A 22251-nucleotide genomic window follows, 5' to 3' on the forward strand; every position below is an offset into this window, starting at 1 on the left:
CCACCGCTCTGATATTCAAAATTAATTTCCGGTTGTGTGTAAAAGACAAAAGTTGCCTGGGGGCAAGATGGCGCCGATAGAGACGGTTTAGTTCTTAGGAAGCATTTAGTTTTTTATGTATTATTTCTTACATTGTTATTGTTATTGTTATTGTTATTACATACAGTCTGGAAGAACTATTGGATATAAGAGCAATATCAATTTACCAATATCAAAACTAGGAATATGACTTTCAAATCAAATGTTATTTGTCACATACACATGGTTAGCAGATGTTAATGTGAGTGTAGCGAAATGCTTGTGCTTCTAGTTCCGACAATGCAGTAATAACGAACAAGTAATCTAACTAACAATTCCAAAACTACTGTCTTATACACAGTGTAAGGGGATAAAGAATATGTACATAAAGATATATGAATGAGTGATGGTACAGAGCGGCATAGGCAAGATACAGTAGATGTTATTGAGTACAGTATATACATATGAGATGAGTATGTAAACAAAGTGGCATAGTTAAAGTGGCTAGTGATACATGTATTACATAAGGATGCAGTCGATGATATAGAGTACAGTATATACGTATACATATGAGATGAATAATGTAGGGTATGTAAACATTATATTAGGTAGCATTGTTTAAAGTGGCTAGTGATATATTTGACATCATTTCCCATCAATTCCCATTATTAAAGTGGCTGGAGTTGAGTCAGTGTGTTGGCAGCAGCCACTCAATGTTAGTGGTGGCTGTTTAACAGTCTGATGGCCTTGAGATAGAAGCTGTTTTTCAGTCTCTCGGTGCCAGCTTTGATGCACCTGAGAGCATCCTGTCGGGCTGTATCACCGCCTGGTACGGCAACTGCTCCTCCCACATCCGTAAGGTTCTCCAGAGGGTAGTGCGGTTTGCACAATGCATCACCGGGGGCAAACTACCTGCCCTCCAGGACACCTACACCACCTGATGTTACAGGAAGGCCATAAAGATTATCAAGGACAACAACCACCCGAGCCACTGCCTGTTTACCCCGCTATCATCCAGAAGGTGAGGTCAGTACAGGTGCATCAAAGCTGGGACTGAGAGACTGAAAAAGGCCATCAGACTGTTAAACAGCCACCACTAACATTGAGTGGCTGCTGCCAACATACTGACTCAACTCTCTATCTCAAGGCCATCAGACTGTTAAACAGCCACCACTAACATTGAGTGGCTGCTGCCAACATACTGACTCAACTCTCTGTCTCAAGGCCATCAGACTGTTAAACAGCCACCACTAACATAGAGAGGCTGCTGCCAACATACTGACTCAACTCTCTGGTCATCAGACTGTTAAACAGCCACCACTAACATTGAGTGGCTGCTGCCAACATACTGACTCAACTCTCTGGTCATCAGACTGTTAAACAGCCACCACTAACATTGAGTGGCTGCTGCCAACATACTGACTCAACTCTCTGGCCATCAGACTGTTAAACAGCCATCACTAACATTGAGTGGCTGCTGCCAACATACTGACTCAACTCTCTGGTCATCAGACTGTTAAACAGCCACCACTAACATAGAGTGGCTGCTGCCAACATACTGACTCAACTCTCTGGTCATCAGACTGTTAAACAGCCACCACTAACATTGAGTGGCTGCTGCCAACATACTGACTCAACTCTCTGGTCATCAGACTGTTAAACAGCCACCACTAACATAGAGAGGCTGCTGCCAACATACTGACTCAACTCTCTGGTCATCAGACTGTTAAACAGCCACCACTAACATTGAGTGGCTGCTGCCAACATACTGACTCAACTCTCTGGTCATCAGACTGTTAAACAGCCACCACTAACATTGAGTGGCTGCTGCCAACATACTGACTCAACTCTCTGGTCATCAGACTGTTAAACAGCCACCACTAACATTGAGTGGCTGCTGCCAACATACTGACTCAACTCTCTGTCTCAAGGCCATCAGACTGTTAAACAGCCACCACTAACATAGAGAGGCTGCTGCCAACATACTGACTCAACTCTCTGGTCATCAGACTGTTAAACAGCCACCACTAACATTGAGTGGCTGCTGCCAACATACTGACTCAACTCTCTGGTCATCAGACTGTTAAACAGCCACCACTAACATAGAGAGGCTGCTGCCAACATACTGACTCAACTCTCTGGTCATCAGACTGTTAAACAGCCACCACTAACATAGAGAGGCTGCTGCCAACATACTGACTCAACTCTCTGGTCATCAGACTGTTAAACAGCCACCACTAACATAGAGAGGCTGCTGCCAACATACTGACTCAACTCTCTGGTCATCAGACTGTTAAACAGCCACCACTAACATAGAGAGGCTGCTGCCAACATACTGACTCAACTCTCTGGTCATCAGACTGTTAAACAGCCACCACTAACATAGAGAGGCTGCTGCCAACATACTGACTCAACTCTCTGGTCATCAGACTGTTAAACAGCCACCACTAACATAGAGAGGCTGCTGCCAACATACTGACTCAACTCTCTGGTCATCAGACTGTTCAACAGCCACCACTAACATAGAGAGGCTGCTGCCAACATACTGACTCAACTCTCTGGCCATCAGACTGTTAAACAGCCACCACTAACATAGAGAGGCTGCTGCCAACATACTGACTCAACTCTCTGGCCATCAGACTGTTAAACAGCCACCACTAACATAGAGAGGCTGCTGCCAACATACTGACTCAACTCTCTGGCCATCAGACTGTTAAACAGCCACCACTAACATAGAGAGGCTGCTGCCAACATACTGACTCAACTCTCTGGTCATCAGACTGTTCAACAGCCACCACTAACATAGAGAGGCTGCTGCCAACATACTGACTCAACTCTCTGGCCATCAGACTGTTAAACAGCCACCACTAACATAGAGAGGCTACTGCCAACATACTGACTCAACTCTCTGGTCATCAGACTGTTCAACAGCCACCACTAACATTGAGTGGCTGCTGCCAACATACTGACTCAACTCTCTGGTCATCAGACTGTTAAACAGCCACCACTAACATAGAGAGGCTGCTGCCAACATACTGACTCAACTCTCTGGTCATCAGACTGTTAAACAGCCACCACTAACATTGAGTGGCTGCTGCCAACATACTGACTCAACTCTCTGTCTCAAGGCCATCAGACTGTTAAACAGCCACCACTAACATAGAGAGGCTGCTGCCAACATACTGACTCAACTCTCTGGTCATCAGACTGTTAAACAGCCACCACTAACATTGAGTGGCTGCTGCCAACATACTGACTCAACTCTCTGGTCATCAGACTGTTAAACAGCCACCACTAACATAGAGAGGCTGCTGCCAACATACTGACTCAACTCTCTGGTCATCAGACTGTTAAACAGCCACCACTAACATAGAGAGGCTGCTGCCAACATACTGACTCAACTCTCTGGTCATCAGACTGTTAAACAGCCACCACTAACATAGAGAGGCTGCTGCCAACATACTGACTCAACTCTCTGGTCATCAGACTGTTAAACAGCCACCACTAACATAGAGAGGCTGCTGCCAACATACTGACTCAACTCTCTGGTCATCAGACTGTTAAACAGCCACCACTAACATAGAGAGGCTGCTGCCAACATACTGACTCAACTCTCTGGTCATCAGACTGTTAAACAGCCACCACTAACATAGAGAGGCTGCTGCCAACATACTGACTCAACTCTCTGGTCATCAGACTGTTCAACAGCCACCACTAACATAGAGAGGCTGCTGCCAACATACTGACTCAACTCTCTGGCCATCAGACTGTTAAACAGCCACCACTAACATAGAGAGGCTGCTGCCAACATACTGACTCAACTCTCTGGCCATCAGACTGTTAAACAGCCACCACTAACATAGAGAGGCTGCTGCCAACATACTGACTCAACTCTCTGGCCATCAGACTGTTAAACAGCCACCACTAACATAGAGAGGCTGCTGCCAACATACTGACTCAACTCTCTGGTCATCAGACTGTTCAACAGCCACCACTAACATAGAGAGGCTGCTGCCAACATACTGACTCAACTCTCTGGCCATCAGACTGTTAAACAGCCACCACTAACATAGAGAGGCTACTGCCAACATACTGACTCAACTCTCTGGTCATCAGACTGTTCAACAGCCACCACTAACATTGAGTGGCTGCTGCCAACATACTGACTCAACTCTCTGGTCATCAGACTGTTAAACAGCCACCACTAACATAGAGAGGCTGCTGCCAACATACTGACTCAACTCTCTGGTCATCAGACTGTTAAACAGCCACCACTAACATAGAGAGGCTGCTGCCAACATACTGACTCAACTCTCTGGCCATCAGACTGTTAAACAGCCACCACTAACATAGAGAGGCTGCTGCCAACATACTGACTCAACTCTCTGGTCATCAGACTGTTAAACAGCCACCACTAACATAGAGAGGCTGCTGCCAACATACTGACTCAACTCTCTGGTCATCAGACTGTTAAACAGCCACCACTAACATAGAGAGGCTGCTGCCAACATACTGACTCAACTCTCTGGTCATCAGACTGTTAAACAGCCACCACTAACATTGAGTGGCTGCTGCCAACATACTGACTCAACTCTCTGGTCATCAGACTGTTAAACAGCCACCACTAACATAGAGAGGCTGCTGCCAACATACTGACTCAACTCTCTGGTCATCAGACTGTTAAACAGCCACCACTAACATAGAGAGGCTGCTGCCAACATACTGACTCAACTCTCTGGTCATCAGACTGTTAAACAGCCACCACTAACATAGAGAGGCTGCTGCCAACATACTGACTCAACTCTCTGGTCATCAGACTGTTAAACAGCCACCACTAACATAGAGAGGCTGCTGCCAACATACTGACTCAACTCTCTGGTCATCAGACTGTTAAACAGCCACCACTAACATAGAGAGGCTGCTGCCAACATACTGACTCAACTCTCTGGTCATCAGACTGTTAAACAGCCACCACTAACATAGAGAGGCTGCTGCCAACATACTGACTCAACTCTCTGGTCATCAGACTGTTAAACAGCCACCACTAACATTGAGTGGCTGCTGCCAACATACTGACTCAACTCTCTGGTCATCAGACTGTTAAACAGCCACCACTAACATAGAGAGGCTACTGCCAACATACTGACTCAACTCTCTGGCCATCAGACTGTTAAACAGCCACCACTAACATTGAGAGGCTGCTGCCAACATACTGACTCAACTCTCTGGTCATCAGACTGTTAAACAGCCACCACTAACATAGAGAGGCTGCTGCCAACATACTGACTCAACTCTCTGGTCATCAGACTGTTAAACAGCCACCACTAACATAGAGAGGCTGCTGCCAACATACTGACTCAACTCTCTGGTCATCAGACTGTTAAACAGCCACCACTAACATAGAGAGGCTGCTGCCAACACACTGACTCAACTCTCTGGTCATCAGACTGTTAAACAGCCACCACTAACATAGAGAGGCTGCTGCCAACATACTGACTCAACTCTCTGGTCATCAGACTGTTAAACAGCCACCACTAACATAGAGAGGCTGCTGCCAACATACTGACTCAACTCTCTGGTCATCAGACTGTTAAACAGCCACCACTAACATAGAGAGGCTGCTGCCAACATACTGACTCACACCCCAGTTTAATAATTAAAAAAATTGATGTAATAAATATATCACTAGCCACTTTAAACAATGCCACTTTATATCATGTTTACACACCCTACATTACTCATCTCATATGTATATACTGTACTCTATACCATCTACTGCATCTTGCCTATGCCGCACGGCCATCACTCATCCATATATTTATATGTACATATTCTTATTCATCCCTTTACTTGTGTGTGTATAAGGTAGTTGCTGTGAATTTGTTAGATTACTTGTTGGTTATTACTGCATTGTCAGAACTGGAGCAGGTTTTCATCAAGGATCTCTCTGTACTTTGCTCTGTTCATCTTTTCATATTTTTCATCTTTCCCTCGATCCTGACTAGTTTGCCAGTCCCTGCCGCTGAAAAACATCCCCACAGCATGATGCTGCCACCATGATTCCCTGTAGGGATGGTGCCAGGTGCCTTTTACTGAGGAGTGGCTTCCATCTGGCCAATACCATACAGACCGGATTGGTGGAGTGCTGCAGAGATGGTTGTCCTTCTGGAAGGTTCTCCCATCTCCACAGAGGAACTCTGGAGCTCTGTCCGTGACCATTGGTTTCTTGGTCACCCCTCTGACCAAGGCCCTTCTCCCCTAATTGCTCAGTTTGGCCGGGCGGCCAGCTCTAGGAAGAGTCTTGGTGGTTCCAAACTTCCTTTTAAGAATGATGGAGGCCACTGTGTTCTTGGGGACCTTCAATACTGCAGAAATATTTTGTTTCCTTTCCCCAGATCGGTGCCTTGACACAATCCGGTCTCAGGGCTCTATGGACAATTCCTTCGACCTCACGGCTTGGTTTTTGCTCTGACATGCACTGTCAACTGTGGGACCTTATAAAGACAGGTGTGTGCCTTTCCAAATCTTGTCCAATCAATTGAATTTACCTCAGGTGGACTCCAAGTTGTAGAAATATCTCAATGATGATCAATGGAAACAGGATGATGGATGATAAGATATTTCTGTTTTATTTTGAATACATTTGCAAACATTTCTGTGTGTGATGAGGATTTTTACAAATTAAATCAATCAAATGTATTTAGAAATCCCTTTTTACATCAGCTGATATCTCAAAGTGCTGTACAGAAACCCAGCCTAAAACCCCAAACAGCAAGCAATGTAGGTGTAGAAGCACGGTGGCTAGGAAAAACTCCCTGGAAAGGCCAGAACCTAGGAAGAAACCTAGAGAGGAACCAGGCTATGAGGGGAGGCCAGTGCTTTTCTGGCTGTGCCGGGTGGAGATTATAACAGAACATGGCCAAGATGTTCAAATGTTCATAAATGACCAGCAGGGTCAAATAATAATAATCACAGTTGTTGTCGAGGGTGCAACAGGTCAGCACCTCAGGAGTAAATGTCAGTTGGCTTTTCATAGCCGATCATTGAGAGTATCTCTACCGCTCCTGTTGTCTCTAGAGAGTTGAAAACAGCAGATCTGGGACAGGTAGCACGTCCGGTGAACAGGTCAGGGTTCCATAGCCGCAGGCAGAACAGTTGAAACTGGAGCAGCAGCACGGCCAGGTGGACTGGGGACAGCAAGGAGTCATCAGGCCAGGTAGTCCTGAGGCATGGTCCTAGGGCTCAGGTCCTCCGAAAGAGAGAGGATTAGAGAGAGCATACTTAAATTCACACAGGACACCGGATAAGACAGGAGAAATACTCCAGATATAACAGACTGACCCCAGCCCCCTGACACAATCTATTACAGCATAATTACAGCCATAAAACCCTTCAGCGAGCAGGCCTTTCTAATCGACCTGGCCGGGGTATCCTGGAATGACATTGACCTCATCCCGTCAGTAGAGGATGCCTGGTTATTCTTTAAAAGTGCCTCCCTCACCATCTTAAATAAGCATGCCCCATTCAAAAAATTTAGAACCAGGAACAGATATAGCACTTGGTTCTCTCCAGACCTGACTGCCCTTGACCAGCACAAAAACCTCCTGTGGCGTTCTGCATTAGCATCGAATAGCCCCCGTGATATGCAACTTTTTAGGGAAGTTAGGAAAGCTAAGGCTAGCTTTTTCAAACAGAAATATACATCCTGTAGCACAAACTCCAAAAAGTTCTGGGACACTGTAAAGTCCATGGAGAATAAGAGCACCTCCTCCCAGCTGCCCACTGCACTGAGGCTAGGAAACACTGTCACTGCCGATAAATCCACAATAATTGAACATTTCAATAAGCATTTTTCTACAGCTTGCTATGCTTTCCACCTGGCTACCCCTACCCCGGTCACCTGCCCTGCTTTCCACATGGCTACCCCTCCCCCGGTCAACTGCCCTGCTTTCCACCTGGCTACCCCTACCCCGGTCAACTGCCCGGCACCCTCGACAGCAAACCGCCAAAGCCCCCACCATTTCTCCTTCACCCAAATCCAGATAACTGATGTTCTGAAAGAGCTGCAAAATCTGGACCCCTACATATCAGCCGGGCTTGACAATCTGGCCCTCAAACCATCACGGTCACCTAATAATCCCCAGTTTAGAATTGGCTCATTCATCCCCCTCCTCTCCCCTGTAACTATTCCCCAGGTCGTTGCTGTAAATGAGAACGTGTTCTCAGTCAATTTACCTGGTAAAATAACAGAAAAATAAAATAATGTCTTGAGATGTTGCTTGAATACATCCACATAATTTTCCTGCCTCATGATGCCATCTATTTTGTGAAGTGCACCAGTCACTCTTGCAGCAAAGCACCCCCACAACATGATGCGGCCACCCCCATGCTTCATGGTTGGGGTGGTGTTCTTCAGCTTGCAAGCCTCCCCTTTCTCCTCCAAACATAACGATGGTCATTATGTCCCAAAACTTCTATTATTGTTTCATCAGACCAGAGGACATTTCTCCAAAAAGTACAATATATGTCCCCATGTGCAGTTGAAAACTGTAGTCTGGCTTTTTTATGGCGGTTTTGGAGCAGTGGCTTCATCCTTGCTGAGCGGCCTTTCAGGTTATGTCGATATAGGACTCATTTTACTGTGGACATAGATTATTTTGTACCTGTTTCCTCCAGCATCTTCACAAGGTCCTTTGCTGTTGTTCTGGGATTGATTTGCACTTTTCGCACCAAAGTACGTTCATCTCTAGGAGACAGAATGCATCTCTTTCCTGAGCGGTATGATGGCTGCGTGGTCCCATGGTGTTTATACTTGCGTACTATTGTTTGTACAGATGAACGTGGTACCTTCAGGCGTTTGAAAATTGCCCCAAGGATGAACCAGACTTGTGGAGGTCTACAAGGTCTTGGATGATTTCTTTTGATTTTCCCATGATGTCAAGCAAAGAGGCACTGAGTTTGAAGGTAGGCCTTGAAATAAATCCACAGGTACACCTCCAATTGACTCAAATGATGTCAATTATCCTATCAGAAGCTTCTAAAGCCATGACATCATTTTCTGGAATATTCCAAGCTGATTAAAGGCACAGTCAATTTAGTGTATGTCAACTTCTGACCTACTGGAATTGTGATACAGGGAATTATAATTTAAAAAAATCTGTCTTTTTTACAATTGTTGGAAAAATGACTTGTGTCATGCACAAAGTAGATGTCCTAACCGACTTGCCAAAACTATACAAGAAATTATCAAGAAATTATCAAGAAATTTGTGTGAAATTTGAGTGGTTGAAAAACTAGTTTTAATGACTCCAACCTAAGTGTATGTAAACTTCTGACTTCATCTGTATGTTGTTGAGATTGTGTTAGTTTTGAATGGTTAGATTTATACACACTTCTGACTTCATCTGTATGTTGTTGAGATTGTGTTAGTTTTGAATGTTTAGATTTATACACACTTTGTTTACATACATTACACAGTTAGACTTTAAATGTAAATGTTTAATAGCATTCTTTTCCATAACAAACCAATGCATTTTTAAATACATTGTGGTTAAGGTAGAGTATGATTTCATTTAATAATTTAATTTGAAATTGTTTTAACACCAATCATAGTCAAACTTTCGCAAACTGTTTGACTTGAAAAAATAGAAAACATATTTTTTTTAAAGAGCTGTTTGAGAGCCAAAAGAACCGTCTCACTGAACAGATCCGGAACGCCCATCACTAAAGGACATTATCAGTCGGCTGTAATACCGGCTGAACGCCCATCACTAAAGGACATTATCAGTCGGCTGTAATACCGGCTGAACGCCCATCACTAAAGGACATTATCAGTCGGCTGTAATACCGGCTGAACGCCCATCACTAAAGGACATTATCAGTCGGCTGTAATACCGGCTGAACGCCCATCACTAAAGGACATTATCAGTCGGCTGTAATACCGGCTGAACGCCCATCACTAAAGGACATTATCAGTCGGCTGTAATACCGGCTGAACGCCCATCGCTAAAGGACATTATCAGTCGGCTGTAATACCGTCTGAACGCCCATCGCTAAAGGACATTATCAGTCGGCTGTAATACCGGCTGAACGCCCATCGCTAAAGGACATTATCAGTCGGCTGTAATACCGGCTGAACGCCCATCGCTAAAGGACATTATCAGTCGGCTGTAATACCGGCTGAACGCCCATCGCTAAAGGACATTATCAGTCGGCTGTAATACCGGCTGAACGCCCATCGCTAAAGGACATTATCAGTCGGATGTAATACCGGCTGAACGCCCATCGCTAAAGGACATTTTCAGTCGGCTGTAATACCGGCTGAACGCCCATCGCTAAAGGACATTATCAGTCGGCTGTAATACCGGCTGAACGCCCATCTCTAAAGGACATTATCAGTCGGCTGTAATACCGGCTGAACGCCCATCACTAAAGGACATTATCAGTCGGCTGTAATACCGTCTGAACGCCCATCACTAAAGGACATTATCAGTCGGCTGTAATACCGGCTGAACGCCCATCGCTAAAGGACATTATCAGTCGGCTGTAATACCGGCTGAACGCCCATCGCTAAAGGACATTATCAGTCGGCTGTAATACCGGCTGAACGCCCATCACTAAAGGACATTATCAGTCGGCTGTAATACCGTCTGAACGCCCATCACTAAAGGACATTATCAGTCGGCTGTAATACCGTCTGAACGCCCATCACTAAAGGACATTATCAGTCGGCTGTAATACCGGCTGAACGCCCATCACTAAAGGACATTATCAGTCGGCTGTAATACCGTCTGAACGCCCATCACTAAAGGACATTATCAGTCGGCTGTAATACCGTCTGAACGCCCATCACTAAAGGACATTATCAGTCGGCTGTAATACCGGCTGAACGCCCATCACTAAAGGACATTATCAGTCGGCTGTAATACCGGCTGAACGCCCATCGCTAAAGGACATTATCAGTCGGCTGTAATACCGGCTGAACGCCCATCGCTAAAGGACATTATCAGTCGGATGTAATACCGGCTGAACGCCCATCGCTAAAGGACATTATCAGTCGGATGTAATACCGGCTGAACGCCCATCGCTAAAGGACATTATCAGTCGGCTGTAATACCGGCTGAACGCCCATCGCTAAAGGACATTATCAGTCGGCTGTAATACCGTCTGTATCCTGGAGAGGGCGCCACAAGGGCGCTCAAAAACACGACAGATCACATGACTAGCACCGAGAAGCAGGGAGAATCATGGCCGTCTCCGGTGTGTTTAAAGCGGGTCTGTTCAACCACAAAGTGGCGGTGGTAACGGGAGGAGGCACCGGAATCGGTAAAGCCATCTCCTCCGACCTGCTGAAGCTGGGTATGTAGTGTGTTGTGTTCAGACGTATCGATTACTCTGTGTGTGTCAGCGTTTAGACACAGGCAGGGAGTCGCTAACTAGGTTATAGCAGCACTGAGTGAACTTTACCCTAGATCAGGGGTTCGTACACTTTTTCAGCCTGGGACCCAAACGAGAAATTCTGTTTTCCTGGGACCCATGCTTAGGAAAATATGCAACTATACATACATATCGGTATATTATTAATATTTCATTGCTCTTATGCCTCAAACAAATGCAATATAGACAAAAACAAATAACAATTAAATTAAATATTCATATGAATATGTATTCATGTTTATTTCCCCCCATTAAAAACACTGACATATCAGTCTAGGTTGGAACTGTTGCTGCCAAAATACATCAAATCATTTTCATTCTGAACTGGAATAAAGTGATTGATCACATATGTAGACCAGAAAACACACACAGTGCTAATGAGAGCAGGTCTATTCTGGACTCTGTTCTTGACAACACTGAGGTCATGCTCAGCCTGGAGACTGTTTCTGGACTTGTTGTTTATGTACGTCAGAGTTGAGAACCCTGACTCACATAGGTATGTGAAGCCAAACTGGACTACTGCTTTCTCAGTCAGGCAGGAGACCCCTTCCTGTTTGTAGATGAACAACCCAGAACTGTGTGTGGGTTCTCAGTCAGGCAGGAGACCACTTCCTGTTGTAGATGAACAACCCAGAACTGTGTGAGTGGGTTCTCAGTCAGGCAGGAGACCACTTCCTGTTGTAGATGAACAACCCAGAACTGTGTGAGTGGGTTCTCAGTCAGGCAGGAGACCACTTCCTGTTGTAGATGAACAACCCAGAACTGTGTGAGTGGGTTCTCAGTCAGGCAGGAGACCACTTCCTGTTGTAGATGAACAACCCAGAACTGTGTGAGTGGTTTCTCAGTCAGGCAGGAGACCACTTCCTGTTGTAGATGAACAACCCAGAACTGTGTGAGTGGGTTCTCAGTCAGGCAGGAGACCACTTCCTGTTGTAGATGAACAACCCAGAACTGTGTGAGGTGGGTTCTCAGTCAGGCAGGAGACCACTTCCTGTTGTAGATGAACAACCCAGAACTGTGTGAGTGGGTTCTCAGTCAGGCAGGAGACCACTTCCTGTTGTAGATGAACAACCCAGAACTGTGTGAGGTGGGTTCTCAGTCAGGCAGGAGACCACTTCCTGTTGTAGATGAACAACCCAGAACTGTGTGAGGTGGGTTCTCAGTCAGGCAGGAGACCACTTCCTGTTGTAGATGAACAACCCAGAACTGTGTGAGGTGGGTTCTCAGTCAGGCAGGAGACCACTTCCTGTTGTAGATGAACAACCCAGAACTGTGTGAGGTGGGTTCTCAGTCAGGCAGGAGACCACTTCCTGTTGTAGATGAACAACCCAGAACTGTGTGAGGTGGGTTCTCAGTCAGGCAGGAGACCACTTCCTGTTGTAGATGAACAACCCAGAACTGTGTGAGGTGGGTTCTCAGTCAGTCAGGAAACCACTTCCTGTTGTAGATGAACAACCCAGAACTGTGTGAGGTGGGTTCTCAGTCAGTCAGGAGACCACTTCCTGTTGTAGATGAACAACCCAGAACTGTGTGAGGTGGGTTCTCAGTCAGGCAGGAGACCACTTCCTGTTGTAGATGAACAACCCAGAACTGTGTGAGGTGGGTTCTCAGTCAGGCAGGAGACCACTTCCTGTTGTAGATGAACAACCCAGAACTGTGTGAGGTGGGTTCTCAGTCAGGAGACCACTTCCTGTTGTAGATGAACAACCCAGAACTGTGTGAGGTGGGTTCTCAGTCAGGCAGGAGACCACTTCCTGTTGTAGATGAACAACCCAGAACTGTGTGAGGTGGGTTCTCAGTCAGGAGACCACTTCCTGTTGTAGATGAACAACCCAGAACTGTGTGAGGTGGGTTCTCAGTCAGGCAGGAGACCACTTCCTGTTGTAGATGAACAACCCAGAACTGTGTGAGGTGGGTTCTCAGTCAGTCAGGAAACCACTTCCTGTTGTAGATGAACAACCCAGAACTGTGTGAGGTGGGTTCTCAGTCAGTCAGGAGACCACTTCCTGTTGTAGATGAACAACCCAGAACTGTGTGAGGTGGGTTCTCAGTCAGGCAGGAGACCACTTCCTGTTGTAGATGAACAACCCAGAACTGTGTGAGGTGGGTTCTCAGTCAGGCAGGAAACCACTTCCTGTTGTAGATGAACAACCCAGAACTGTGTGAGGTGGGTTCTCAGTCAGGAAACCGCTTCCTGTTGTAGATGAACAACCCAGAACTGTGTGAGTGGTTTCTCAGTCAGTCAGGAGACCGCTTCCTGTTGTAGATGAACAACCCAGAACTGTGTGAGGTGGGTTCTCAGTCAGGAAACCACTTCCTGTTGTAGATGAACAACCCAGAACTGTGTGAGGTGGGTTCTCAGGCAGGAGACCACTTCCTGTTGTAGATGAACAACCCAGAACTGTGTGAGGTGGGTTCTCAGGCAGGAAACCACTTCCTGTTGTAGATGAACAACCCAGAACTGTGTGAGGTGGGTTCTCAGTCAGGCAGGAGACCACTTCCTGTTGTAGATGAATGTTTGCTTCAAACAGCGTCTTGCTTCAATCAATTTATTCCAGTTCAGAATACTAATTATTACTTGTATTTTAACAGCAACAGTTCCAACCTAGACTAGTTTTCAACAATAATTTCTACAGTGAGATGTACAGTAGGCCTGATCATTTTTAGTCTTAGTGTGTACTGTTACTAAGCGTTGCACTATCAGTAGCTAGCTTGCTTTGGCTAACGTTAGCTATTAGCTGTGTACAAGGCCAGGGGATTGTTTGAAAGAGAAACTCACATCTACTACTATGAGAGATAGTACTCCCTTATATCTGCTGATCATCACCTGTTATAAAATTACAACAATCCCTTTCTAGTTGACTGACTGGTCCACAGTCGAATCCCTGTTTCCCGAAGCCCTGTTTCCCGAATCCCTGTTTCCCGAAGCCCTGTTTCCCGAAGCCCTGTTTCCCGAAGCCCTGTTTCCCGAATCCCTGTTTCCCGAAACCCTGTTTCCCGAAGCCCTGTTTCCCGCAGCCCTGTTTCCCGAATCCCTGTTTCCCGAAACCCTGTTTCCCGAAGCCCTGTTTCCCGAAGCCCTGTTTCCCGAATCCCTGTTTCCCGAAACCCTGTTTCCCGAAGCCCTGTTTCCTGCAGCCCTGTTTCCTGAAGCCCTGTTTCCTGAAGCCCTGTTTCCTGAAGCCCTGTTTCCCGAAGCCCTGTTTCCTGAAGCCCTGTTTCCTGAAGCATGCTGCCCTGTTCTCAAAGACCTCTCTGGGTTTACCATCATGCTGTGGATGTTTGGTCAGGACGTGTCGTTTTATTAATTTGTTTGTTATGCGAGTCTCATTACTAAGCACTGTGGGCGCTCCTCGTTGTAAGTTTGTATGAAAGAGAGAGAGAAACTCATCGCTGTATTTGCGTTTCAGTCAGAACTTGTGCCTAGTTTGAGTCCATTTGATGACCGCGGTGAGTGACGGCGAGTGGGAATGACAAGTCCGTAACGGACAGCACGTCATCTGTTGCCTGGACAACAGCGCTGCGTCGTGGGGGTCACCGAGTGATCTTCAACAAAACGGCAGAAAAAAGGATCCGGTAAACCGGGAAGCACCGGCATCTCCCTGCCACCCTGTCTCCCTGCCACCCTGTCTCCCTGCCGCCCTGCCACCCTGGCGCAGCTGGCAAACTGAGCAGAGTCTGCAGATGCACTTGGCCAAATCAATTACAGTAGTTTAACGAAACAATTATAAATGTGCACTGACCACTAACAGGTCCGACACCAATACTTTAAGAAATGCGGCCCGAGATACACTGATCTCTGTTCAAAAGACAATATTACATTGGCACCGAGTTCTAGTAGCAGCTACATGTGTGAATACCATTGGCACTGATCATATGTCTCTGTGTGTGTCAGGTTGTAACGTGGTGATCATATGTCTCTGTGTCAGGTTGTAACGTGGTGATCATATGTCTCTGTGTGTGTCAGGTTGTAATGTGGTGATCATATGTCTCTCTGTGTCAGGTTGTAACGTGGTGATCATATGTCTCTGTGTGTGTCAGGTTGTAACGTGGTGATCATATGTCTCTCTGTGTCAGGTTGTAACGTGGTGATCATATGTCTCTGTGTGTGTCAGGTTGTAACGTGGTGATCATATGTCTCTGTGTGTGTCAGGTTGTAACGTGGTGATCATATGTCTCTGTGTGTGTCAGGTTGTAACGTGGTGATCATATGTCTCTGTGTGTGTCAGGTTGTAACGTGGTGATCATATGTCTCTGTGTGTGTCAGGTTGTAACGTGGTGATCATATGTCTCTGTGTGTGTCAGGTTGTAACGTGGTGATCATATGTCTCTGTGTGTGTCAGGTTGTAACGTGGTGATCATATGTCTCTGTGTGTGTCAGGTTGTAACGTGGTGATCATATGTCTCTCTGTGTCAGGTTGTAACGTGGTGATCATATGTCTCTCTGTGTCAGGTTGTAACGTGGTGATCATATGTCTCTGTGTGTGTCAGGTTGTAACGTGGTGATCATATGTCTCTGTGTGTGTCAGGTTGTAACGTGGTGATCATATGTCTCTGTGTGTGTCAGGTTGTAACGTGGTGATCATATGTCTCTGTGTGTGTCAGGTTGTAACGTGGTGATCATATGTCTCTGTGTGTGTCAGGTTGTAACGTGGTGATCTCCAGTCGGAAGTTGGAGAGGCTGGAGGCTGCAGCTGAAGAGCTGAGACAGAGTATCCCTGAGTCTAGTCCTGCATCTGTCACCCCTATAGTCTGTAACATACGCAACGAGGAGGAGGTAGGTCAACACAGCATCCTGTAACATGGAGGAAGGGGTACACACACCAACCCCATGGTGTATCACAGGAAACCTCTTCTGTGTGCGTGGCTGTAGGTGAAGTCTCTGGTGGGGTCAGTGTTGCAGCAGTATGGTCGGATAGACTACCTGGTAAATAACGGTGGAGGTCAGTTCAGCAGCCCAGCAGAACACACCTCATCTAAGGGGTGGAAGGCTGTTATAGACACCAACCTCACAGGAACCTTCCACTGCTGCAAGGAAGGTAGGAGTGTGTGTATGTGTGTGTGTATGTGTGTGTGTATGTGTGTGTGTGTGTGTGTGTGTGTGTGTGTGTGTGTGTGTAACATGGTGTGTGTTTTCCTAGTGTATGCTGCATGGATGAAGGAGAACGGAGGAGTGATCGTCAACATCATCGCTGATATGTGGAAGGGCTTCCCAGGCATGGCGTGAGTCTACAACACTACCTACCTACCAACCTACCTACCTACCTACCTACCTACCTACCTACCTACCTACTACTAACTCTACACACTACCTACCTACCTACTACCAACTCTACACACTACCTACTACCAACTCTACACACTACCTACCTACCTACCTACCTACTACCAACTCTACACACTACCTACCTACCTACCTACCTACCTACCTACCTACCTACCTACCTACTACCAACTCTACACACTACCTACCTACCTACTACCAACTCTTACACACTACCTACCTACCTACTACCAACTCTACACACTACCTACCTACCTACTACTAACTCTACACACTACCTACCTACCTACTACCAACTCTACACACTACCTACTACCAACTCTACACACTACCTACCTACCTACCTACCTACTACCAACTCTACACACTACCTACCTACTACCAACTCTACACACTACCTACCTACCTACTACCAACTCTACACACTACCTACCTACCTACTACCAACTCTACACACTACCTACCTACCTACTACCAACTCTACACACTACCTACCTACCTACTACCAACTCTACACACTACCTACCTACCTACCTACCTACCTACTACCAACTCTACACACTACCTACCTACCTACTACCAACTCTTACACACTACCTACCTACCTACTACCAACTCTTACACACTACCTACCTACCTACTACCAACTCTACACACTACCTACTACCAACTCTACACACTACCTACCTACCTACCTACCTACTACCAACTCTACACACTACCTACCTACCTACCTACCTACCTACCTACTACCAACTCTACACACTACCTACCTACCTACTACCAACTCTACACACTACCTACCTACCTACTACCAACTCTTACACACTACCTACCTACCTACTACCAACTCTACACACTACCTACCTACCTACTACCAACTCTACACACTACCTACTACCAACTCTACACACTACCTACCTACCTACTACCAACTCTACACACTACCTACTACCAACTCTACACACTACCTACTACCAACTCTACACACTACCTACCTACCTACTACCAACTCTACACACTACCTACTACCAACTCTACACACTACCTACCTACCTACTACCAACTCTACACACTACCTACCTACCTACCTACCAACTCTACACACAACCTACCTACCTACCTACCTACCTACCTACCTACTACCAATTCGACACACTACCTACCTACCTACTACCACCTCTACACCCTACCTACCTTACTGAGGGGACCTCACGCTGACGTCTGGGTTGTCTCTGGCCAGTCATACCGGAGCAGCGCGGGCCGCTGTAGACAACCTAACTAAGACTCTGGCCATCGAATGGGCCGTGTCTGGAGTCAGAGTCAACGCCATAGCACCGGTACGTACGTGTGTGTGTTCACAGTTTGCCTGATTTGTAATTGCGCTAAGATGTGACAATATGACTGACCTGAAGACTTGTGTTTGCTCCCCAAGCTCTCAAAGCCTTATCTTAAGCTCAGTGGGCTAACCCAGTCTTATGGTACCTAGCCACAGAAGCCCCCGGGTTTCAAGCCAGTCACTCTGTCACCTCTTCCAGGGTACCATCATCTCCAAGACAGCCGTTGAGAACTATAAGGAGTTTGGACCAACACTGTTTAAGATGTCTATTCCTTTCAGCCCTGCTAAAAGACTGGGAGTCCCAGAGGAGGTACACACATCATTTACACAGCACAGTGCTTCAGACCGCTTTCAGACTGACAGTCTCTCCCTCTCTCTCTGTGTGTTCTGACGGTCTCTCCCTCCCTCTCTCTCTGTGTGTCCTGACGGTCTCTCCCTCCCTCTCTCTCTGTGTGTCCTGACGGTCTCTCCCTCCCTCTCTCTCTGTGTGTCCTGACGGTCTCTCCCTCCCTCCCTCTCTGTGTCCTGACGGTCTCTCCCTCCCTCTCTCTCTGTGTGTCCTGACGGTCTCTCCCTCCCTCGCTCTCTGTGTGTCCTGACAGTCTCTCCCTCTCTCTCTCTGTGTGTTCTGACGGTCTCTCCCTCCCTCTCTCTCTGTGTGTCCTGACGGTCTCTCCCTCCCTCTCTCTCTGTGTTCTGACGGTCTCTCCCTCCCTCTCTCTCTGTGTGTGTTCTGACGGTCTCTCTCTGTGTGTGTTCTGACGGTCTCTCTCTGTGTGTGTGTTCTGACGGTCTCTCTCTGTGTGTGTGTTCTGACGGTCTCCCTCTCTGTGTGTGTGTTCTGACGGTCTCCCTCTCTCTGTGTGTTCTGACGGTCTCCCTCTCTCTGTGTGTTCTGACGGTCTCCCTCTCTCAGATCTCTCCAGCAGTGTGCTTCCTCCTGTCTCCTGGTGCCTCTTATATCTCTGGAGCCACTCTGAGGGTGGACGCTGGACAGAGTCTTTACCACTCTATGTGGGAAATACCAGGTAGGTACACACACACACACACACACACAGTTACTCACTTTATACACATGAGTTTATAACCTCCCTCTCGTGTGTGTAGATCACAGTGCGTGGCCTGCGGCCCCAGAGGGAGAGAATCTGGACACTCTGAAAGAGCTGCTGAAACCCAAGGCCAGGCTCTAACTATCACTACGGAAACAAGGTCATCGCTACGGAAACAACCCAGCACCGCGGTGCCCAGCCCATGGCAACGGACGGACGGGTATATGATTGTAGACAGACAGTGGATGTTTAGAGAATTGTTTTTGAGAAAGCTGATCAGAATGCTATCAATATGAATTAATGGAAGGATTAGTGTCACTATAGAGGCTGACCTCTACATCTGTCTCCTCTCGTCCTGTCAGCCTGACCCTGTGTGACCCTGTATCGCCCTGTGACCCAGTATCTCCCTGTGTGACCCTGTATCGCCCTGTGTGACCCTGTATCGCCCTGTGTGACCCTGTATCGCCCTGTGTGACCCTGTATCGCCCTGTGTGACCCTGTATCTCCCTGTGTGACCCTGTATTGCCCTGTGTGACCCTGTATCGCCCTGTGTGACCCTGTATCGCCCTGTGTGACCCTGTATCGCCCTGTGACCCTGTATCGCCGTGACCCTGTATCGCCCTGTGACCCAGTATCGCCCTGTGTGACCCTGTATCGCCCTGTGTGACCCTGCATCGCCCTGTGTGACCCTGCATCGCCCTGTGTGACCCTGCATCGCCCTGTGTGACCCTGCATCGCCCTGTGTGACCCTGCATCGCCCTGTGTGACCCTGCATCGCCCTGTGTGACCCTGTATCGCCCTGTGACCCTGTATCGACCTGTGACCCTGTATCACCCTGTGTGACCCTGTATCGGCCTGTGTCACCCTGTATCGGCCTGTGTGACCCTGTATCGCCCTGTGTGACCCTGCATCGCCCTGTGTGACCCTGCATCGCCCTGTGTGACCCTGCATCGCCCTGTGTGACCCTGCATCGCCCTGTGTGACCCTGCATCGCCCTGTGTGACCCTGCATCGGCCTGTGTGACCCTGCATCGCCCTGTGTGACCCTGCATCGCCCTGTGTGACCCTGCATCGCCCTGTGTGACCCTGCATCGGCCTGTGTGACCCTGCATCGCCCTGTGTGACCCTGCGTCGCCCTGTGTGACCCTGTGTCGCCCTGTGACCCTGTATCGCCCTGTGACCCTGTATCGCCCTGTGAGACCCTGCATCGCCCTGTGACCCTGTATCGCCCTGTGTGACCCTGTATCGCCCTGTGTGACCCTGTATCGCCCTGTGTGACCCTGTATCGCCCTGTGACCCTGTATCGCCCTGTGACCCTGTATCGACCTGTGTGACCCTGTATCGCCCTGTGTGACCCTGTATCGCCCTGTGTGACCCTGTATCGCCCTGTGTGACCCTGTGTCGCCCTATGACCCTGTATCGCCCTGTGACCCTGTATCGCCCTGTGACCCTGTATCGCCCTGTGTGACCCTGTGTCGCCCTATGACCCTGTATCGCCCTGTGACCCTGTATCGCCCTGTGGGACCCTGTATCGCCCTGTGACCCTGTATCGCCCTGTGACCCTGTATCGCCCTGTATCTCATGTACTGTACATAATTGTAGATAATTAACATGGTAATAGGCCTATGTGACAATTCTCCTGATTGATTGGCTGTTATTAGTGTTGTGATAATGCACAGCCAGTACTGATGAACCATAATGTTTTCACTAACTCGTCTCATAAAGAAACAGCTCTGCCTTACAATAAACACCCTTTACATTGCACTGACTTGTCCCTCAGATCTGACTGGGGCTGGTTCTGACTGGGTCTGTGGTTCTGACCGGGTCTGTGGTTCTGACTGGGTCTGTGGTTCTGACTGGGGCTGTGGTTCTGACTGGGGCTGTGGTTCTGACTGGGGCTGTGGTTCTGACCGGGTCTGTGGTTCTGACTGGGGCTGTGGTTCTGACTGGGGCTGTGGTTCTGACTAGGGCTGTCATGATTCACCAATACGAACCAATACGAGGCCGTGAGGGGATGACGGCTCTGGTCAATCACATCCGCCCCAGTGGAGGCCGTGAGGGGATGACGGCTCTGGTCAATCACATCCGCCCCAGTGGAGGCCGTGAGGGGATGACGGCTCTGGTCAATCACATCCGCCCCAGTGGAGGCCGTGAGGGGATGACGGCTCTGGTCAATCACATCCGCCCCAGTGGAGGCCGTGAGGGGATGACGGCTCTGGTCAATCACATCCGCCCCAGTGGAGGCCGTGAGGGGATGACGGCTCTGGTCAATCACATCCGCCCCAGTGGAGGCCGTGAGGGGATGACGGCTCTGGTCAATCACATCCGCCCCAGTGGAGGCCGTGAGGGGATGACGGCTCATGATAATGGCGGTAAAAGAGCTAATGGAATGCAACCCTTTTGTTTTGGTGTATTTGATACCATTCCACTTATTCCACTCCAGCCATTACCACGAGCCTGTCCTCCCCAATTAAGGTGCCACCAGCCTCCTCAGCATACAAATGGCTCAGGTGATAAGAGGCTTTATTAGTTGAGTAAAGACCTATGTAATTTGCTAGGTGATTATCTATGTGTTTTACCAGAATAAAAGCAGGCCTAAACTACCTGAGGAAACTCTTGTCTCTTCCTGCTGAATTACGATACATTTTATTTGGATTGGTAAGTTTTGCTTTGAACTAAATACTAAATAAAACCTCATAACGACGACACAGTCACTTTTGCGATTATTCGGTTTTAAAATAGGGGTGAAATACAAATTTGTGCTATATATTCCTTTGCTATGTCATAGCTAATTAAAACGATACATATTGATTCAATAGCAGCTCAAACATTTAATCTGCAAAAATGACAAGTTAATTAGTGGGTGATGGTGATTTCAGAAACATAGTGGGGGGGAAAAAAACAGGCTACACCCCCCCCCCCCCCCCAGTGGGGTGGTAGAGGTCTCGTCTCCCTTATAGCTCAGCTCAGGTGCCTACATAGTACATACATAATTTACACACTCACACACCCATAGTAAATACACCGTAGACATACATGTTACATCTCTCTCTCACACAGTCATTTCAGAGGCGCAGATCATGAGTTCTATCAGCAGCAGTCATTTAGAATGCAACGTTGAATGTT

General features: G+C 47.6%; 1 protein-coding gene across 2 annotated transcripts; it reads left to right on the top strand.

Annotated features, from left to right (window-relative positions):
• Positions 1 to 11227: 11227 nt before the first annotated feature.
• On the top strand, positions 11228 to 21728 carry pecr (peroxisomal trans-2-enoyl-CoA reductase). Of its 2 annotated transcripts, XR_004206361.1 has the most exons (9): positions 11228 to 11376; positions 16098 to 16231; positions 16328 to 16493; positions 16596 to 16677; positions 17982 to 18078; positions 18277 to 18387; positions 18994 to 19105; positions 19185 to 19346; positions 19489 to 21728. XR_004206361.1 is itself a non-coding variant. In XM_031810234.1 (8 exons), exons 1-8 carry the CDS (start codon positions 11265 to 11267, stop codon positions 19265 to 19267), a joined length of 897 nt encoding a protein of 298 aa, XP_031666094.1. In that variant the 5' UTR covers positions 11228 to 11264; the 3' UTR covers positions 19268 to 21728. The 2 variants fall into 2 exon arrangements, 1 of the variants encoding a protein (XP_031666094.1); XM_031810234.1 differs by having other exon boundaries at positions 19185 to 21728.
• The last annotated feature ends 523 nt before the right edge of the window (positions 21729 to 22251 follow it).

Source organism: Oncorhynchus kisutch, linkage group LG30 (genome assembly GCF_002021735.2).
Source record: "Oncorhynchus kisutch isolate 150728-3 linkage group LG30, Okis_V2, whole genome shotgun sequence".
NCBI classification, from domain to species: domain Eukaryota; kingdom Metazoa; phylum Chordata; class Actinopteri; order Salmoniformes; family Salmonidae; genus Oncorhynchus; species Oncorhynchus kisutch.